A 21,016-nucleotide genomic window follows, 5' to 3' on the forward strand; every position below is an offset into this window, starting at 1 on the left:
AAGTCATAAATGCTAACGTTATGTTTGCAATGGTCTAAAATGCGGAGACGACTGCAAGATAGAACGTTCATGTTTCTAAAATGTCTACCTTCATTTTACTCTATCCAATGCAGTTTGACAGTAGGTAACAAACGTAACCACAAGCACACAAATGACATTTTAGTGAATAGAACTGATCCATTTGACATACGTAGTATATTTCTGCGCGATGAAAATTAAGATTGAACTGAATAAATCAAGGATTCATTCGGTTTTGTCTACATAGATCTGTGAGTTCCCAGCTCTTTTAAAGTTGCCTCTTCTGGAATACTGCTCAATCGCATGGAACGTTCCAACATACATTAATTTGAAAATCTATATTTTAATTTTAGAAGGGCCTTGTTATTCATCGTTCAGGCTGAATTGAGGGAATGAAAGACCATCCCTACATTCTTGACGTACTTTTCACAGGCTGTATTTATGTATTTGGGTTCCCCTGCTCTGCTGATATCGATCATGACACCTTATGTCGGAAACTCCGAAATGTCCGATTTGCTGAAGAGTCGGATCCAGAGTTTCCACTTGTGATTGTACCAGAATAAATCAATTGGAAGCTCAACGTAAATAATTTACATTAATTTTAAATTGGAGGGCTCGAGTTTCCGACAAGACAGGAACGCGACATTATACTTGTCAAGGGTAGCTCGCTTGCTACTAGGGAAAATGCACATGAATGCCCTTGTAATTACAACTAGGAAACTCGGATATATTCTCACGGACAACGATCTTTCCCACATGCTGGCCGCGATTTCGGATTTCTTATTGTGTTCGCTCGGAACACGTGAACGATCCAAGACGTTCCTCCGATCAATCCGACATGTGAACGCGGCAGCCATTAGAGAGATGCTGTAGCGCACGTCAACCTTAAGTGTATTTCTATAGTCTGAAAAAGCTAATCAGAATAATTACACAACTAATAAAATAATTTCACTCTAGTTTCCAAGTTATTTCCACCCTCTATAAACCGATAGGTTGATTGCTGTAGAATGTTATTGGGAAGTTGGATTCCTGTACAGAGAAGACAACCATTGTTTCGTGGGGAGAGTTTAGAGCTGAAATGTGGCAGGGAAGAACTTGCAACATCAGTAGTTTTAATCATATTAATAAACAAATCATTGCGGTTGGGGTAGAAATGTCATTTACAAAAAAATTAAAGTATAATAGATTCAAATAAAAAAAATTACTTCACTTGGTCAGAAGTAATTTTTAATGGGCTCCTTGGTTTTAAAACAGGAACAAATTGTTGTGTAACACCGACAGGTATCAAAGTGCAAACACAAAATAAAAAAATGGATGCAGCCATGGTGTTTTGCATGGTCTCTTTAACACAGAGGAGAAAAAAATATGTTTTCAGCATAACTGTTACATGCATGTCATGTCAGTTCCATTTAAATAATAAGACCATTCCATATTTAGTAAGACTTCAGAGCCATTTACGGTCCCAAATGGCATCACATGCTCACAAAATACGATTCATTTTTGCTTAAGTAATGAACAATGAGTTGTTTTAACAGAAACATATCATAGGCATCTGGTTGTCCAATGCTTAAATCTGTAAGGGCAAGAATGTATACTTTTTTTATGCAGTTAATTGTTCTCCTGTAACTGCTACTCCAGCTTAGATATTTATACTGATTAGGTAGAAGTCATAGCTAGACATCTTTTAGACTACATCGTAGAGAAAGATAACACATTTACCCTCAAAGCAGTTTCAAAAATTACACAACATTTCACTTGTGTAAACCATTAATAAATCAGCTTGAGTACCTGTGCAAGCATCAAGCACAGCAGCTTATTTTAACCCATACAATGAGTTCCTCACACTTATTTTTACGGCAAACTCCCAAGTCCAGGAATTCTAACTCAGAGCAAGCCGAGTCGACCTTATCCTTTTTTGCAAGAACAGAAAATGGAGGAAAAAACTCCAAAACAAATATAAAAAAAACTCCAACAGTGATTGTGCGAAATGTTGATGGCATGCCACCGATTATATATGGCCTGGACGGATGCACATAAAAGCAATGGACGGCCATTTGACGTCAGTATGTAGTGTTACCATTTCTAAGGGGCAGGGTCTTTGGGGGAGAATGTCGCATACATACGTGTATACATATACACATTAGTTTACACACCGACGCAATGGTAAAGGTGTCAGTAAAGCTCTCCTTACTGATAAGCAGTAACTTTCACAGGAAGATCCTACATCTAAAAATAATTATTACATTAATATATTTTGCTGCTTGAATTACAATAACAGTATTTAACAAACACCAAAACACTAGGTTCTATCCTTGATTTTTTTTCTTCTTTCAATACACCAAATCATATTTTAAAAATTGGGAGTCAGAATTATGGGATGCCATGAACTTCCAGCTTCATAAAAATTGGATACCATTCTCTCATACAGTAATGGCCATCCCTCTTAAATAGCTTAACTGTTCAAACTGGCTTCAACATTGTCGGTGTGAGTAACCAGTCCCTTCCTCTCGACATGAGCAACTCTATACACATCTCTTCTCCAGTCAGTGGCTCGGACAGGGAACAGGAAAAAAATGGCTGAATGTTCATCTTGGTGGTTCGGTCATGTCTGGTTGTTTTACTCTTTTTTTCATTTTTTTTGTTACTTTGTTGCGCTTGCATGCTGAGACCCTTCTGCTGTTAGGGGGATGCTGCCCTCTGCTGGTTGCCTCTGTGGCATTGCACAGCCCTGCACCTCCACAGCTGGTTTAGTCCCTCAGAGCAGCTTCAGACTTCCAGTGACATTGTTCACCATCTCCTCCTCCCCAACGATGGCCAGGACAGTGCGTGAGCCGGCTTCCACCTGACAAAAATCCAGAGGTCATAGAATTTATTAGCATCCTTATGCGTGGGGTGGGGGTAGGAATAGGTTGCACTCGCAAAAAAAGGTGGGTGGGAAACCAGGGAAGACTAGGCATGACATTTATTGAAATAACAAGTAATTTGTAAGTCATTTGCTATTAAAATGAGAAGTTTACACAAAATCCAGAAACTCCCAAGTGATTGCTTATATTGAAACTAGTTAAGTGGAGTTTCCCCTTTCTCCTTGTAGTGCTGTAATTAAAACTAGGGAAGCACAATATATCGGTATCAGCCGATATTAGCTAAAAATGTAAATATCGGTCGATGTCTAGTTTAACGCTCCGATGTGCAAAACCATTATCAACGCTGACGTGCATACCTATATAATGTAGGTACATGACGCAACGAAATGTTGCGCTATACATGCAACACATTCTTAAATGAGCCCACAATGTCTGCTGTGTGGATCGAGCAGTCATTTGAAACAGTAAAAAAAAAAATGTCTCTGCAAGACAACTTAAAGGCCAAACCCATTAAAGCCAAGATAATGGCATTCATTGCCCTTGACAATCAACCGTTCTCTGTCGTGTGTGATGTCTTTCGCCGACTGGTTAAGCAACGGTACACAACCAACTGCGCTATTTTTCAGATGTTGCCCTACCGGAGTTACACAGTAATAGCGTCACTGCTATTAGCTTCACGACATGCATACTATGGAACGCCGTGTAGGCCTTTGCTTGTCAAAAAAGATACAGTAGCACTGTCAAAGCTGTACAAAAAAAGTCTGTAAACAAGCAAACACAGCGTTGGTAATGAAGCATAATTTGTTCAACCGCAACTTCTGGGGTACCTAGCTAGCACCAATACAACCAGCCTGAAAACAATGAACAGTAGAACCTGCAGTCATTTACATTATTCTTAGCAATGATTTAGGAATCCTTGTGAGTAAGTATTAGCTAGGTTGCCAATTGAAATTGAACTTAATGAAAAGCAATAGCTAGCCAGCTACTTTACCCTGTTGCCCAAAACATTATAAGCAGCCAGCTAGCTTCATCTGGCTAGCGAGGCTTGACCACACCTGGTTTTGTGTTGTGAAGCTAGCCGCAATAAGGATTAGCAACAATAGTGGACTTTGCGGTTAGCCTTCAGAATAAAAGTATGTCATTGACAGAAATGCAAATAGTAGAATTATGCCATACTTGTATTTTGAAGGCTAACCGCAAAGTCCACTATTGTGGCTAATCCTTATTGTGGATAGCTTCACAGACGGTTCGACCACCACTAATCAAATAAGAACGGTCTTATAAAATAGGGTTATTTTAGATGACACCTAGCTATATAGTTAGCTAGCTATTAATTAGCTTCAGGACATACATACTATGGATAGTTAGCTAGCTAACTATATAGCTACTGAAACAGATTATCGTTTTGCTGTTTTTGGGGAAGAACATGGTTTGCATCCATGAGCGAGCTTTTTTTTATATGACAGCACTGTAGGTGCGCGAGACAACTTGACCAGCATCATGGCATATGTATCGATGAATCGTTGTGACATGAAATACGAGTGTGTAATAACTACATAAACTGTATGAACCCGTAAATTATTGTGTGACGTGCAGTCATATTCAGGTCCTGACACGCCAAATAGTGTTAAATAGTATATTTTTTGACACGCGTTCAATATCAATCCTGGTTGAAAATGAAATGACTGAACAACAAAACAGCACAGCAACTAAGTGCAAGAAATAGGTTTTGATTATTTTACTGGTAATGGGGACATATGTAAATGCCAACAAAATAACTATTTGGTCAGTGTGTGTGTGTCTGTAAACTTTATTTAACTAGGCAAGTCAGTTAAGAACAAACTCTTATTTACAATGACGGCCTACCCCGGCCAAACAGTATGGCGCTGGGCCAATTGTGCAATGCCCTATGGGACTACCAATCACGGTCGGATGTGATACAGCCTGGATTTGAACCAGGGACTGTAGTGACGCCTCTTGCACTGAGATGCTGCGTCCATGTGTGTGAACTATTTAACTGTACTAGAATGTTTAATATTGTATCGGTATCGGGTTTTTGGCAAGGAAAATATTGGATATCGACCAAAAATGTCATATCGGTGCATCACTACTTGAAACAGCTGCATAAACAGGTCACATGACTCCTGACGTTGCTGGATGCAGACCTTGCTCTGCTTGGTTGCCAGGGTATTCATGATTCAGAAATCCGTGAAGTGTGGACAAATTCGTTTTATTGAAAGCTTACAGGCCGGGCTGAAAAGAGCCATTTGTCAAAAGTACTAACGGTTTTGAGTCAGGAAATGTGTACTTTACCAACTAAAACATTAGCGATTACTTGAAATAATTATAATGTAGCCGACTGCCACAGCAGCAGAGATGGGTAACAGCACGTGTGCTCTCTGGGGTAATAGGAGCAGTTTGCTTTTGCGACCACAGGATTTTGCAGCCCTAAATCCGGCCTCCTGTAAAAAATAAAATCAGTCTTCCCCCCAAAAAACTAATTGGAGACGCACCCCTGTTCCAGCTGGGCCAAATGGACAGTTATCTAACGAGTTAGTAGCCTAGATAAGTGATCATTCAATAAAGTACATTTTATCATAAACCTGATCAGGACTGTTAGTGGGATTATGTTTTCACATTAGCCCAGAACACTATATAGCCTATGTTTATTTATCACCATGTTTTTGGGATATTCTATCCTGCAATGCAAGGTGACACAATGTCCATTGTCTCTCGACATAGCATGGTCTCACCCACGATGTGCAGTTGTTACTCATTTCCTCTGCTGTGGGAGTTGGCTCCATAAAATAATCGCAAATGTTTTAGGTGGAAAAGTACACATTTCCTGACTCAAAACCGATTTCTGTATAAAGAATTCACTGGCAACAAAGCAGAGCGAGGCCTGCATCCAGCAACGTCACGAGTCACGTGACCCGTGTTTGCAGCTGTTTCAGTACAGCAGTCCAGGAAGAGATTTAATTTTATTTGTCACATGCTCTGAATACCGTGAAATGCTTACTTACAGTGGGGCAAAAGTATTTAGTCAGCCACCAATTGTGCAAGTTCTCCCACTTAAAAAGATGAGGCCTGTAATTTTCATCATAGGTACACTTCAACTATGACAGAAAAAAAAATCCTGAAAATCACATTGTAGGATTTTTTATGAATTTATTTGCTAATTATGGTGGAAAATAAGTATTTGGTCACCTACAAACAAGCAAGATATCTGTAACTTCTTCTTTAAGAGGCTCCTCTGTCCTCCACTCATTACCTGTATTAATGGCACCTGTTTGAACTTGTTATCAGTATAAAAGACACCTGTCCACAACCTCAAACAGTCACACGCCAAACTCCACTATGGCCAAGACCAAAGAGCTGTCAAAGGACACCAGAAACAAAATTGTAGACCTGCACCAGGCTGGGAAGACTGAATCTGCAATAGGTAAGCAGCTTGGTTTGAAGAAATCATGACCTGCAGAGAGCTGGGACCAAAGTAACAAAGCATACCATCAGTAACACACTACGCCGCCAGAGACTCAAATCCTGCAGTGCCAGACGTGTCCCCCTGCTTAAGCCAGTACATGTCCAGGCCCGTCTGAAGTTTGCTAGAGAGCATTTGGATGATCCAGAAGAAGATTGGGAGAATGTCATATGGTCAGATGAAACCAAAATAGAACTTTTTGGTAAAAACTCAACTCGTCATGTTTGGAAGACAACGAATGCTGAGTTGCAATCCAAAAAACACCATACCTACTGTGACGCATGGGGGTGGAAACATCATGCTTTGGGGCTGTTTTTCTGCAAAGGGACCAGGACGACTGATCCGTGTAAAGGAAAGAATGAATGGGGCCATGTATCGTGAGATTTTGAGTGAAAACCTCCTTCCATCAGCAAGGGCATTGAAGATGAAATGTGGCTGGGTCTTATAGCATGACAATGATCCCAAACACACCGCCCGGGCAACGAAGGAGTGGCTTCGTAAGAAGCATTTCAAGGTCCTGGAGTGGCCTAGCCAGTCTCCAGAGCTCAACCCCATGGAAAATCTTTGGAGGGAGTTGAAAGTCCGTGTTGCCCAGCAACAGCCCCAAAACATCCCTGCTCTAGAGGAGATCTGCATGGAGGAATGGGCAAAAATACCAGCAACAGTGTGTGAAAACCTTGTGACGACTTACAGAAAACGTTTGTCCTCTGTCATTGCCAACAAAGGGTACATAACAAAGTATTGAAATAAACTTTTGTTATTGTCCAAATACTTATTTTCCACCATAATTTGCAAATAAATTCATTTAAAAAATCCTACAATGGGATCCTACAAAATGTCAGGATATTTTTTCTCATTTTGTCTGTCATAGTTGAAGTGTACCTATGATGAAAATTACAGGCCTCTCATCTTTTTAAGTGGGAGAACTTGCACAATTGGTGGCTGACTAAATACTTTTTGCTCCACTGTACAAGACCTTAACCAACAATGCAGTTAAGAAAATAGAGTTTAGAAAATACTTAATTTAGAATAAAATAAATCACTTGAGTTTCTGGATTTTGGGTCAACGTCTTTGATGCAGATTATTTTATTTAACACTGGAAGTGTATTTTTCCCCTTGTCATCTACAGAACATTCTGAACAGAAATCTCTGTTGTAATGTCGGTCATTCTTTTCTCAACCTCATTGTACAATTTGCAAGTTATGTACCCGTCTGATCCTGCCTTACAAAACAATACATTCGGGTTATAAAAAGACAAGCATTCTTGTAGTCTTCAACTATCAAAGGATAACTTCTGTGGTAGTGTAAAACCTCCTTCACTAATCATTATGTATCAACACATTATCAGAGGCACTGCAACCTGTTTGAAAAAGTCAATGTTTGCCAAGGTTGGCATATGTCAACAAATGCAAGCTATGTGCGGACAGCTATCAACCGGCAGTTGACCTATTCAGTGTTTATGTACAGCGTATAAAATATGTAATGGGGTGCCCTTCATAGAGTATTGACCATTTTTAATTGGCTGTTGCAATCTTTGTCAACAAGTTGTTTCCTTTTTTTGTGAATCTTTGTGATCGCATCCGCCCCTCTCAAGTGTCATTTAACAGTTCCAATTTGCAATGGTTTTGTATCAAAGTGTGAACCGCTTACCTACCTAAATCCGTCGTCATTAAGGCATGTTAAACTAGGCGAACACGGCCCGCCCTGCTAAATCGTTCTCTTCAAATAATGCCTTCTGAACAACAGGCAACCACAGCATTGTCAACAGTGTAGTCTATGGCATTGGCAGCCCTACTGATAGTCAAACTCAATACTAATAATGGCTGTGCGTGTCTCTGTAAGCAGGTGCTACAGAGTTACGTGGAACCGGAATGGTGGTGTGTGCACCTGTGCTGCTGTGGAACCATCATTGTGGCACATGTGCCTGTAAGCAGGTGCAGCCACGATGGAGGCGCATGTCTCACCTGGGTGCGTCCGGCATCCTGGACCAGGTATGTGGGCAGGCTAAGGCTCATGGCCAGGGCCTGCAGCTCCAAAAGGTGGGCCATGTTGGTCCCCTGCACCACCACCTTCTTCGCCCTGCACACCACACAAACACACATGTAGATATCCTTCTGTGCATACTAGAACAGCCAGATGGTGGCATTGCCATTACCAGACATTATGGTGTTTTAAAAGCGTCTGGCTGTCTTAATCTGATCCAATTTGATCAGCAATATGACGTCTTAAATAATGCCCTAATGAAGAAGTGGTCCGGTCCTTACCCGCCATGATCCCACTTCCAGGCCATCTCCCTCCAGCTGTTCTTCTCCTGCAGGGCCTGGTAGAGCCCCACAGCTGCGTGGCCCACCTGCGCAGCCAGCTATACAACAAACACTTTCAGTTAGAAGAAATTAAACAAAACCTTTTTTTAGCAATATGGGCAAACTGGGATTTTTTTGTGCACCTGGTTCACAAACTACACCAAAACAAGCATACTAGCTCGACAAAACACCACATTCCAACCCTTTTTCAAAGCTCAGACACACCGGGGCCTCCCGAGTGGCGCAGCGGTCTAAGGCGCTACTAGAGGCGTCACCACAGACCCGGCTTTGATCCCGGGCTGTGATTGGGAGTCCCATAGGTCGGTGCAAAATTGACCTAGCGTCGTTCAGCTTAGGGGAGGGTTTGGCCGGGCTTTACTTAGTTCATCGCACTCTAGCAACTCCTTGTGGCGGGCCGGGCGCCTGCAGGCAGACCTCGGTCGTCAGTTGAACAGTGTTTCCTCCTACACATTGGTGCGGCTGGCTTCCAGGTTAAGTGGGCAGGTGTTAAGAAGTGCAATTTGGCGGGTAATGTTTCAGAGGACGCATGACTCGACCTTTGCCTCCCGATCCCGTTGAGGAGTTGCAAAGACCTTAAAGTCGTCAGCAACTTAACTACCTAGCAATTTTAACTAGCAAGATGACAACAAAAAACATTTAATTCACTCTTCATAATCCCATACCGCCAGTGCCAGCCCATAGCCAAATGTTTAGATTGCTAGCACAACATAGCTAGTGACACTGCACGAACAGGCAGCTGTTTCATGGAAACTAGCTAATCAATTGTGATTTAATGATGTCAATACTAGCTACAGTGGTTAACTAGCTTGGATGAAGTATTTAGTGTTGTGTGCAATGCATCTGTGCACTTAACTAGCTACCATTCCCATACACTACATTGCATATGAAGTATGATTGGCTCATCCATGGATTTAAGGCAAAAATGCCCTATTTTTTCCCTTTTTGTTGTCACTAGTTGGCTACCCCACGTCGGGGATTGTGCTCTCCGATTGGCTCAAAGTCAAGTTGTTGGCCACTGACGAGCATTGCGAAGTAGAAGCGCTAAGTTCGTCGCTACTAGGTCGGCACGCAGCAGGTACCGCTTTTGTTCTAGCAAGAGAAGGAACGGCCTCCCACTGTGATAAGTAGCTATCTGCAGTCAGACGGTGATTCATGCTTTACACGGACCTTTCCCACACCCATGGCCAGGTCCATGTTCACCACAAACACCATCTTGAACATGAGGTCGTCGTCTCCTTCCTCCTGAGGGGACGAGAGAAAGCGAGAACGAGAGACATTCAGGGTGGGCTCAGACACGATACAGGAGAGGTAATGTACCAACTTGTACCTGTGCAAACTAAGGCTAGCTTATGGGCACCTCATTCTCCAGCTTGTTGAAGTAGTACATGGCAGCCTCCTCAGCAGACACGTTTCGGGTGTGCAAGAGTGCCTGTGGAGGGGTAGACATGGAAAATATCCAAAAATAAGGATTTGAATAGATCTGTATTAGCATAGTCAATCATAAGTACAGTACTCCTTAGTCATTATGAATGCATTAGTAAGTAGAGAGGGATATTTCATTAGCGAACAGATGATCAAAGAGGAAATTTGCACAATATAGTGCAGATCATCTCTCAGGAAATGTAAGAGAACCTGTATGCAGTAATTAACCCACTTGCTTGGCAGCCTCCTCAGGGATGTCCAGCTCTCGCAGCTGCTGCAGGTACACAGGGTTGACCTCCTGAGAGCCAGAACCTGGGCCCGTCTGCTGCTGCTGCTCGGAGGGCTCCATAGTTAGCTGGAGCAGGACCACGTTGGATTAAAGTCAGTTTAATACGTTGCGGCATTAAAATAAATATGTACAGTACACCGTAGCATATTTCTTCAACAGTTATGTTGTGTAGAAACAAGTAGCTGGGTCTTTCAGTGCCTGTCTTTCCTGTGCACCATGAATTATGGTAGAATAGCTTATGAGAATACGCTAGCAATCTAAATACACTCAACACAAATATAAAACACAGCATGTGAAGTGTTAGTCCTATGTTTCATAAGCTGAAATAAAAGATCCCAGAAATGTTCCATGCGCACAAAAAACTTCTAAATGTTTGTGCACAAATGTGTTTACAGGCATGCTGACTGCAGGAATGTCCACCAGAGCTGTTGCCAGAGAATGTTATGTTAATTTCTCTACCATAAGCCGCCTCAAGCGTTATTTTAGAGAATTTGGCAGTACGTCCAACCGTCCTCACAACCGCAGACCGCGTGTAACCACGCCAGCCCAGGACCTCCAAATCCGGCTTCTTTACCTGCAGGATCATCTGAAACCAGCCACCCAGTCAGCTGAGGAGACTGTGGGTTTGCACAACCAAATAATTTCTGCACAAACTGTCAGAAACAGTCTCAGGGAAGCTCTCATCTGCATGCTTATCATCCTCACCAGGGTCTTGAACTGACTTCAGTGGACAAATGCTCACCTTCGATGGCCACTAGCACACTGGAGAAGTGTGCTCTTCATGGGTGAAACCCAGTTTAAACTGTACCGGGCAGATAGCAGAAAGCGTGTATGGCGTTGTGTGGGAGAGCAGTTTGCTGATGCCAATGTTGTGAACAGAGTGCCTCATGGTGGCGGTGGGGTTACGATATAGGATTGCATTGTATCGATGGCAATTTGAATGCACAGCGATACTGTGACGGCCATTCATCCTCCACCATGATAAATGCACAGCCATGTGGCATGGGCTGCATACTCCCCAGACATGTCCTCCGTTTGAGCATGTTTGGGATGCTCTGGATCAACATGTATGACAGCGTGTTCCAGTTCCCGCCAAAATCCAGCAACTTCACACAGCCATTGAAGAGGAGTGGGACAACATTCCACAGGCCACAATCACCAGCCTGATCAACTCCATGCGAAGGAGATGTGTTGCGCTGCTTGAGGCAAATAGTCACACCAGATACCGACAGATTCTGATCCACGCCCCTACTTTCTTTTAAAGGTATCTATTCCCAGTTATGTGAAATCCATAGATTAGGGCATAATATATTTATTTAAATTTATCGATTTCCTTATATGAACTGTAAATCTGTTAAATGGTTGCCTATTGGTTTGTTTTTGTTCAGTAAGGATCTAGCTAGTAGACTGGCATTGAGGGCAGCCATTGACAACTACTTAGGCATTGACACACCTCGAAGCTAGTTAACTACTAGTAAGAGTACTTGGCTAACTGATATTCTAGTTAGCTACCTAAATCATTATGTTGATATCTCAATTACAGTGATATCCTAATTATATACATAACCGTTAGATATCTGGCTATCTGTAGGCCTGTTTGGTGGGTAGCGTTAGGTAAGTTACGTTAGGTAGTTAGCCATTTAGCTACTCTGTCTCGGTAATTGACTAAGGTTAGCGTGAGCTAATCTCATATCACGACGGAACAAACTCTCAAAGTGGCAACTCGATTGTGTGATGACAGCTAGTTAGTTACTTATTTAACGATGACCACAAGACCGGTATCTAGCTTGTTAATGCCAAATAGAAAACAAACCGTAGCTAACGTAGCCAAGCTAAATTAACTAGCAGGCATTCAAAAATATAATTGAACAGTACGTTAGCTAACAGCTGGTTGCATTTGCTATCGTGTAACATATTTTGTTTGCTAGCTATGTATCATTTGATTTCCCTGCAAGCTCTTAACGTGGCTAACTAGGCAAGTTAACTAGCTTACTGTAAAGATTGCGCCAGCCACTCCTACCTGCGTTGCGTAGCTAGCTTGTCAGCTACAATCCTTTGAATTAGTGGGATGGGAGTGCTTGCTTGCAAACCAATATCCACTCTCGCCTTTCACTGCGATGAAGCCAGGTTGTTGACTGCAGATGACTTGTTCATTAAAAGATGGGCGTGTTGTGGTTTCACGTCTTTACACCATTTTGGGCAAGGTTCGCTTTTTTTTCGTTGTACGGTACCGGATTGCGTCAGTATTAAAGTCCTCCTCACATCCGGTTCTACAAAAATTATGGATCGTGTGAAACAAGAGCATCAATTCTTTCCTCCGTCAGAAATGTCTAAACGTTTCGTAACGAAACTTCTTTGAAGGAGTTTCCCATGCATGTTGCTTTGGAGCATGTTGACCGCCCTCATTGATTTATGTTGCATATGGTGTGTGAAGAAATTATGTTGATTATTTCTGTTTCATGACTAAGTGAAATGACACTGCTTTTGTCAGATCATACTTTTTGTAACAGGAAAATAGTTAGGATTAGCTCAAATTAAAAAAAAAATCAGTTATAGTCATGACGTCTTCCATTCCACATTTCCTCGCACTGATCTGAAAACATTATGGTGAATGTCTACCGATTTGCTCTCATACTGCTCCAAGTATTTAATGTCATTGTAGACAAAGAAAAAAACAAGTAATAGACTAATTCCCTTCACTTTAAATCTACTCCATATGAGACAGATGTAGACAAAGACCATATGATTTTACAAATACTTTATTACCTCACCATATTTAGGAATTTACACTCTTATTAAACAGCAGGTTAAGTCGCTACAAGTTACATTATTCAATCATTATGTACAACTATATTAACAGACAAAATAAAAATCAACCTTAAAGTGCTCCTTGCAGAGCCTGCTCTACATAGCTAAATTTATACAGCCTAACAATAGTTTTCCTTCAAATGACCACCACCTGCTCTCTTCACCATTATTAGGCTTCATACATAATACTAGTCTACATTGAAAGCATATGACAATACAAATTGTCCATTGAAAAATAGTGTGATGTTAACCAATAAGCTACTATGACTCGTTTATGCTGTGCAATCTAGGGGCAATGGCGGTGAACAGGAAAATGCATCAAACTGGAGAACCCACACAATAGCATGCAACGCATAAACTACATACACTTTCATCTCTTCAAAATTATTATCAAAATAGGACAAAACTGATCATTTGATTGGGTTTTACAGTTTAATGACCAATCTGCTGACTCATTGTCAGCCTCTTATTGGTGTCTACTCACTAGAAAGCCAACAGTGCACCCGCATATAAAGATATAGCCTACCACATGGGTAGTGTTAAATGTCTTCATCCATAAGTCTAACATCAGTTATGTGTCGTTAACATACATGCAACACCTCCAATTCGTGTGATAACGTTCTTGGTACATATCTTTACCAAAATATTTAATCACAACTTCAAACCATCAAGCTCTGTGGGATAGAATTAGTCTAGGTTTCTGTCCCAAATGGCACCCTATTTCCTACATAAGGCTCTAGTCAAAAGTAGTGCACTATATCTAGGGACTAGGGTGCCATTTGGGATACAAGAATGACCCTATAGTCTAATAGAGAATGCAGAGATGAGCAAATTATGAATAACACAACCCATGGGTAAATCATAAGAAAACGAGTTTCGGTAAAGTTCAGAAATGGCAATGTAGTTATAATTCTAATACTTAATCAAACGTTGCAAAATGTGACTAGGTCAAAGTATCTTCTGTGAAACCTTATAGACAGTTAAAACAGCAGTGTTAGAGAACAAGTTCAACAAACGTAGGAGCTGTCGCCATCTTGTGTTCAATAGAATAACTGCAGTACACATATCAACGGCGCAGTTGCCAATTGTCAGATAAATAAGCTACCTCACAACAGCACAAACTGAGAACATGATTCAATAGACTTTTCTTGGTTGAAAAACAAAAGTTATGTGAAAAATGTACAACAAGGAAAGCTGTATGAACGTACACCATAAAATACTGTGGGACACATGTTTTAAATATATACAATTCTACAGTTGAGATTTGTTTGTTTAATCTATGATCTAGTGTCCCTCCAGTGACTGTTACCCTTTAAAAAGATCAAAACATTCACACGGTCACCTATTTCCAGTACCTTTTGAAAAGACTGCTTCTTTTGCTTTCAGTATCATTCTTTCTTTAGTCCTGCAGAGCGCGAGCTGTAGCCTCTTTCCAAGAGCTGTTCATTTCAACTCCGACATTAACATCTTCCTCCCATTCAATACCATAAAGAGGAACACAGATTTGTATAGACTCAGGAGCTACCTGAAAAAGCGGAATGGCAATAATTACACATTTAAAAAAAAAGAAGAGTCGTCTCAAGAGTGTCATGATTGAGTGAACTCTGTGTGTGTGCGCGTATGTGGCATTTGTCCACTACTCCGAAAGATACTATGTGTACTTATGATTTGGACGGATATGGAACAAAGCTACTGTTTTGACATAAAGAGAGTCAGAGGGAGAGAGCAATCTGGTTTAACCTAGCAGACAAACCGCGAAACACAAGAAAAAGCTTCAGGGTTAAAGAAATAAGAGGATAACTTGAGTTTTCAGGTGAGTAAAAGGAGGTAGAGAGTGCCGATAACTTATAAGACTCAAGCCCCTAGGAAAGGTACTGTATGCAACTGCATTGGTGACAATGTAATATCTAGAGAATGTTTATTAAATGCTAATAAAACTTTTCACTCCACATTTCATGTGGAAAGGGATGTTGAGTCTTGAATGAGGGGGGAAACCAGCATGGTCCCTTCCAACTCTCACTCACACTTGCTCTCCATCTAGCTACAACCAGCATTTTGATAGACATAAGACTTCCTTTCATTCATTCATATGAGACTTCAGCACATTTCCATTGACACATGTAACGTCCGGATCTCCCAAGCCCCTTCTTCTAGTTCCACAGAGAGTTCTACAAGAGAGGCAGATGCCACAATGTGGTCCAACTCAGGGCTGAAGGGTGAACGGGTGGGACATACAAACAAAGGCTCCTCGTCTGTTTGTGTGTGTGTGTCTCCCTTTATCTTTCCCTCCTGTCTTGTCCACAGTGGAGAGTATACCACCACCTCTAGAGAGTTTCACGTGTTCAGCAGCCCAATACACCACATCCCCTTTTCAACCCCCTGGGTGACTGTTGTGTGTGAACAACCGTCACTCATTGCTCCTTAATGTGGAAAAGGGGTGGGGTGTTTGGGGTCCTTACCCCTAGAACCATACTTCCCCTCTTCTGACAGGAGGGGGATTTTGTGTTAATCTGTCTATTGGTCCGGTCTGTCCATCCTCCTAACCCACCCCCTCTGAGTTTCCCTCCCCCACTCCTGTGGGTCTCTTAATGTGGTCCCCTCTGCCAGCGTGGTCTTGGTCAGTGGTTTCACTGTCACAAGTCAGTGACTTTGTTCTCTACGGCTGCAGCGATCTGCTGGAGCCGGTAGCCCAGCTGCATCTTTTGGGCCGTGCTGTCCTCTTCTAGGGCCCCGATGATCTGAGAGAGAGCAAGGAAGGGATTGAGAGGGATGAAGAGAGTTAGATGGAGGGAGAGACAGAGATGGAGTGAGTGAGAGGGGGGTGGAGTGAAAGACAGATGTAAGGTAAACCAAAAGACACATCTCTGATGTGTCATTCCATCCAACCACACAAGAGATAATGAAAACTCACCTGGTCATAGTACTTGTTGATGTACTTGTACAACTCGTGCAGGGCAACAAGGTAATTCAACTCGCCTGAGTAATTCTGGAAAAAAACAAAAACATTTTGACTTAAAGTCATTACAAATAAATAATACGCACACACATAAATGTGCTAATAGAGGTTCTATTAAAGCTGGTTCTATTAACAATAAGATATATTTAAAGTTTTCTTGGCATACATTGCTTTAAAGTATAGGCCCACTCTGAAAAGTCCAAAGTTTTACAGCTTGTGCTGAATGAATGATCACTAGATCAGCTATATTCACAGTAATAGGGGTGACAGTAATTTCAAAAAACATTTTAAAATGAGATACAAACTGCAATATGTAACTTTTTGGGTGACCCAACCAAATTCACATTGAAATGTGAGTTATAGATCTGTCACACTCATTGAAAGCAAGTCTAAGAAGCTGTATATCTGTTCTAAGTGTGCTATTTCTATGCTTCCCATTCTTCCATGTAATTTTTCAAACAGCTGAAAATAAAATATTTTTTTGGTTATGGAAAAGATATTTCACAGCTATATAGATGGTACAATGAGTATCTACACTATACTTGCTTGTTTTGTGAAATAAACTTAAATTAGGCAAACTATTGGAATATTAGCAACGAGGAAATGGCAAAGCGATTTCTGCATAGTGCACCTTAAACAATAGGACAAAGTACCAGGGGATGAAACCAAAATTATTTTCCAATTGTGTTGTTCTGAACAGAATCATTATTTATTTTGTTACGTTCCACTGTTCCGACCTGCAAAATAAAGTTCTGAACTGGTTTAAACCCTACAAAAAATAAGTTTATATAGTTCCTTTCTGTTCCTTTTTAAACCTCTGAAATAGTCACAAAAAAACAAAACATTTATCCAGATATTAAATGACTTCAATCTTCAGTGAGGATAGAGCAGTTTGCTCCTTGACTTATTCCACATTTTGTTACAGCCTAAATTCAAAATGAATTAAATAGATTTTTTCCCCCCATCTTCACACAATAATAACCGATAATGAAAACGTGAAAACATGTTTTTAGACATTTTTCTAAATTTATTGAAAATGAAGTACAGAAATCTAATTTGCATAACTATTCATACCCCTTTGCTATGACACTGCAAATTGAGCTCAGGTGCATCCAATTTCCTTTGATCATCCTTGAGATGTCACTACAACATTATTGGAGTCCACCTGTGGCCAATTCAATTGTTTGGACATGATTTAGATAGAAACACATCTGTCTATTTAAGGTCCCACAGCTGACCGTGGTATAGTTTCTGCTCTGACATGCACTAAGTCCAAGAATCTGTAGATCTAAGAGATATTATTGTGATGAGGCATATATCTGAGGAAGGGTATAAAACAATTTCTAGAGTGTTGAAAGTTTCTGAGAGCATAGTGGTCTCCATCATTGGGAAATATAAAAAATATGAAACTACCCACTCTGCTGTCTGATCAAACTGAGCAACCGGGCAAGGAGGACCTTGGTCAGGGAGGTGACCAAGAACACAATGACCACTCTGACAGAATTACAGAGTTCCTTTGCTGAGCTGGGAGAACCTGCCTGAAGGACTATAGTCTCTACAGCACTTCACCAATCTGGGCTTTATGGGAGAGCGGCCAGACGGAAGACACTCCTGAGAAAAAGGCACATGGTTCTTTGCCAAGAGTTTGCAAAAAGGCACATGAAAGACTCAGATCATAAGGCACACGAATCTGTGGTCTGATGAGACAAAAATGGAACTCTCTGGCCTGAATGCAAAGAGCTATGTCTGGAGAAAACCAGGCACAGCTCATCACCCATCTAACACCATCCCTACTGTGAAGCATGGTGGTGGCAGCATCATGCTATGAGGTTGCTGTTCAGCAGCAGGGACTGGGAAACTGGTAAGGATAGAGGAAACAATGAATGGAGCCAAATACAGGCAAATCCTTGATGAGAACCTGCTTCAGAGTGCAAAGACCTACACTGGGGCGAAGATTTACATTCCAACAGGACAATGACCAAGCATACAGCCAAAGGAATGTTGGAATGGCTTCAGAACAAGAATGTGAAAGTCCTTGAGTGGCCCAGCCAAAGCCCATTGATAATCTGTGGAAAGACTTGAAGATTGCTGTTCACTGCCGCTCCCCATCTAATTTAAGAGCTTGAGAAAAATTGCAAGGAAGAATGGGAGAAAATCCCCAAATCCAGATGTGCAAAACTGATACAGACATACCCAAGACAACTTAAATCTGTAATCGCCGCCAAAGTTGCTTCTATAAAATGTATCGAGTCAGGAGTGTAAATTCTAAAAACCTGTTTTCATTTTGTCATTATGGGGTATTGTGTGTAGATTGGGGAGAAAAAATATATATTGAATGTCATTGAACTTCCGAGAGTTGGCTTAACGTTGGACCAAGCTTGTGTGTGCAGAGTGGCATCAGAATTAAAAACGTCTTACCTTTTTGTAGTTCATTCAATGTTAAACGTGATAAATATAGTATCCTTAACCAGCATTGAAAAAGTTAATCCATTCTTCTCTAATTAAAAATCTAAATTTCTGAATAACACTTGTAAAGTCAATAGACTTCAGAAACCTACGCTTCAGAGGGGCAGGTAGTCTACACACACTGGCAACGATTTTTAGCTGGCAGGAAGAAACTCGAATACGTTTCTGAGTGACATAGTGAGGGGCTTTGCATAGGCGCTTTGTTGCGGGACTTAAAAAAAGTTCCCGGAACGTAAAAGAACGTTATTAACCAGTTCCAATGCTTTTAAAATAACGGTTCTGTTCCAGAACAGTACAGATCACTTTCGTTCCCTGAACTTGATCCAACCCCTGCAAATAACCGATTAAAAGAATAGCAAACTCAAATGTATTTTTTTTTTGATGAATCAAAAAATGTCAAGTTTAAGGTAGAGCACTTTTAGTAGAGTGCAAAAACTGTGACAATGATGCATTTGCCAAAAATCGCTTGAGTGAACAGTGTTTTACTGAATTAATAAACTGAAGTAAAAGACCAACCCTGGATAGTTCTGCTAGTGAGGAGTTCATCTCCTGGTCACTAGCAGAGATGGTCTGTCTGATGTCAGCGTAGTACCTTTCCACCATCTGCTTGTACCGGGGGATATCTCTGGCATAAAGCAGTTTGTTTATTGGTGAATCCTAGAGAGAGACCGAGAGAACGTGAGGGTGAGAGAGATTACCAGATATAAAGAACCACTTCCACCTTCCACAGTTTCCCGTGGCCCAGTCAACTCCTCCCCAGAGGGGTTGGGTTAAATGTGGATGACACATTTCAGTTAAATGCATTCAGTTGTACAACTGACTAGGTATCCCCATTCCTTTCCCTCCTCTCGCTCACCCTGCCCAGTTTATGCTCTGAGGTGGTGCAGGAGTCCATGAAGGTCTGGGAGATGACCGTTAGCACGGCGTCCACGTGGTCCGAGGGCTGGACGTCAAAGATAAACTGGGGGTTCTTTACAATGTTGATCCAGAACCTCAGGGGCAAACTGGACGGAGGGAATGAGGGAGGGAAAGGGACTTACATGTATGGATAAGAACTGTTATGTTCATATGTTACGTATATCATCCAACCACATTATAACGTAAACACACATACACGTATGCAAGGACACAGACGTGGATGGTCTCAGGAGTCTGTGTGTGCGTGAGTGTGTACCTGTTGTTGTTCTAGACGTGGAAGGAATCAGGATGTGTGTGTGTGCGTGTACCTGTTGTTCTTCTAGATGTGGAAGGAATCAGGATGTGTGTGTGTGCGTGAGTGTGTACCTGTTGTTCTTCTAGATGTGGAAGGAATCAGGATGTGTGTGTGTGTGCGTGAGTGTGTACCTGTTGTTCTTCTAGACGTGGAAGGAATCAGGATGTGTGTGTGTGCGTGAGTGTGTACCTGTTGTTCTTCTAGACGTGGAAGGAATCAGGATGTGTGTGTGAGTGTGTACCTGTTGTTCTTCTAGACGTGGAAGGAATCAGGATGTGTGTGTGTGCGTGAGTGTGTACCTGTTGTTCTTCTAGACGTGGAAGGAATCAGGATGTGTGTGTGTGCGTGAGTGTGTACCTGTTGTTCTTCTAGACGTGGAGGGAATCAGGATGTGTGTGTGTGTGCGTGAGTGTGTACCTGTTGTTCTTCTAGACGTGGAAGGAATCAGGATGTGTGTGTGTGTGCGTGAGTGTGTACCTGTTGTTCTTCTAGACGTGGAAGGAATCAGGATGTGTGTGTGTGCGTGAGTGTGTACCTGTTGTTCTTCTAGACGTGGAAGGAATCAGGATGTGTGTGCGTGCGTGAGTGTGTACCTGTTGTTCTTCTAGACGTGGAAGGAATCAGGATGTGTGTGTGTGCGTGAGTGTGTACCTGTTGTTCTTCTAGACGTGGAAGGAATCAGGATGTGTGTGTGTGCGTGAGTGTGTACCTGTTGTTCTTCTAGACGTGGAAGGAATCAGGATGTGTGTGTGTGCGTGAGTGTGTACCTGTTGTTCTTCTAGACGTGGAAGGAATCAGGATGTGTGTGTGTGCGTGAGTGTGTACCTGTTGTTCTTCTAGATGTGGAAGGAATCAGGATGTGTGTGTGTGCGTACCTGTTGTTCTTCTAGACGTGGAGGGAATCAGGATGTGTGTGTGTGTGCGTGAGTGTGTACCTGTTGTTCTTCTAGACGTGGAAGGAATCAGGATGTGTGTGTGTGCGTGAGTGTGTACCTGTTGTTCTTCTAGACGTGGAAGGAATCAGGATGTGTGTGTGTGCGTGAGTGTGTACCTGTTGTTCTTCTAGACGTGGAAGGAATCAGGATGTGTGTGTATGCGTGAATGTGTACATGTACATGCGTGTGTTTGTCTGCGTGTTTGCTTGTACACACTCGTGAGTGTGTGTGTGCTTCTG

The 21,016-nt window shown here is 41.7% G+C and overlaps 2 protein-coding genes across 3 annotated transcripts in view; both read right to left on the minus strand.

Moving 5' to 3' along the window:
- Window positions 1–1,223: 1,223 nt before the first annotated feature.
- LOC112246246 (probable peptidyl-tRNA hydrolase 2) lies at window positions 1,224–12,664 on the minus strand. 2 transcript variants are annotated; one of them, XM_024414546.2, is made up of 7 exons: window positions 12,393–12,664; window positions 10,343–10,465; window positions 10,046–10,117; window positions 9,856–9,930; window positions 8,629–8,726; window positions 8,329–8,443; window positions 1,224–2,860 (listed from the first exon to the last, which is right to left on the minus strand). In XM_024414546.2, the coding sequence occupies exons 2-7, from the start codon at window positions 10,457–10,459 to the stop codon at window positions 2,774–2,776; spliced, it is 564 nt and encodes a 187-aa protein (XP_024270314.1). In that variant the 5' UTR covers window positions 10,460–10,465; window positions 12,393–12,664; the 3' UTR covers window positions 1,224–2,773. The 2 variants fall into 2 exon arrangements, with proteins under 2 accessions (XP_024270314.1, XP_024270313.1); XM_024414545.2 differs by having other exon boundaries at window positions 12,420–12,662.
- Window positions 12,665–13,142: 478 nt separating this feature from the next.
- The window catches only part of LOC112246198 (plexin-B1-like), a 213,265-nt gene continuing 205,391 nt past the window's right edge, over window positions 13,143–21,016 (minus strand). The window contains exons 34-37 of the mRNA XM_042324787.1: window positions 19,486–19,633; window positions 19,146–19,286; window positions 16,119–16,193; window positions 13,143–15,945 (exon numbers count right to left, since the gene is read on the minus strand). Of these exons, the coding sequence (XP_042180721.1) occupies window positions 15,841–15,945; window positions 16,119–16,193; window positions 19,146–19,286; window positions 19,486–19,633 (469 nt within the window). The 3' untranslated portion in view covers window positions 13,143–15,840. The remainder of the gene's footprint in view (window positions 15,946–16,118; window positions 16,194–19,145; window positions 19,287–19,485; window positions 19,634–21,016) is intronic.

The sequence above is a fragment of the Oncorhynchus tshawytscha genome, linkage group LG07 (assembly GCF_018296145.1).
Source record: "Oncorhynchus tshawytscha isolate Ot180627B linkage group LG07, Otsh_v2.0, whole genome shotgun sequence".
In the NCBI taxonomy this organism is placed as follows: domain Eukaryota; kingdom Metazoa; phylum Chordata; class Actinopteri; order Salmoniformes; family Salmonidae; genus Oncorhynchus; species Oncorhynchus tshawytscha.

Coding starts and splice junctions, on each gene's coding strand:
- LOC112246246 (XM_024414546.2), bottom strand. CDS start 10,459: ATGGAGCCCTCCGAGCAGCAGCAGCAGACGGGCCCAGGTTCTGGCTCT. Junction 8,727..9,855: donor TGGCCATGGGTGTGGGAAAG/GTCCGTGTAAAG, acceptor TTTGTTGTATAG/CTGGCTGCGCAGGTGGGCCA. Junction 2,861..8,328: donor AGGATGCCGGACGCACCCAG/GTGAGACATGCG, acceptor GATTTTTGTCAG/GTGGAAGCCGGCTCACGCAC.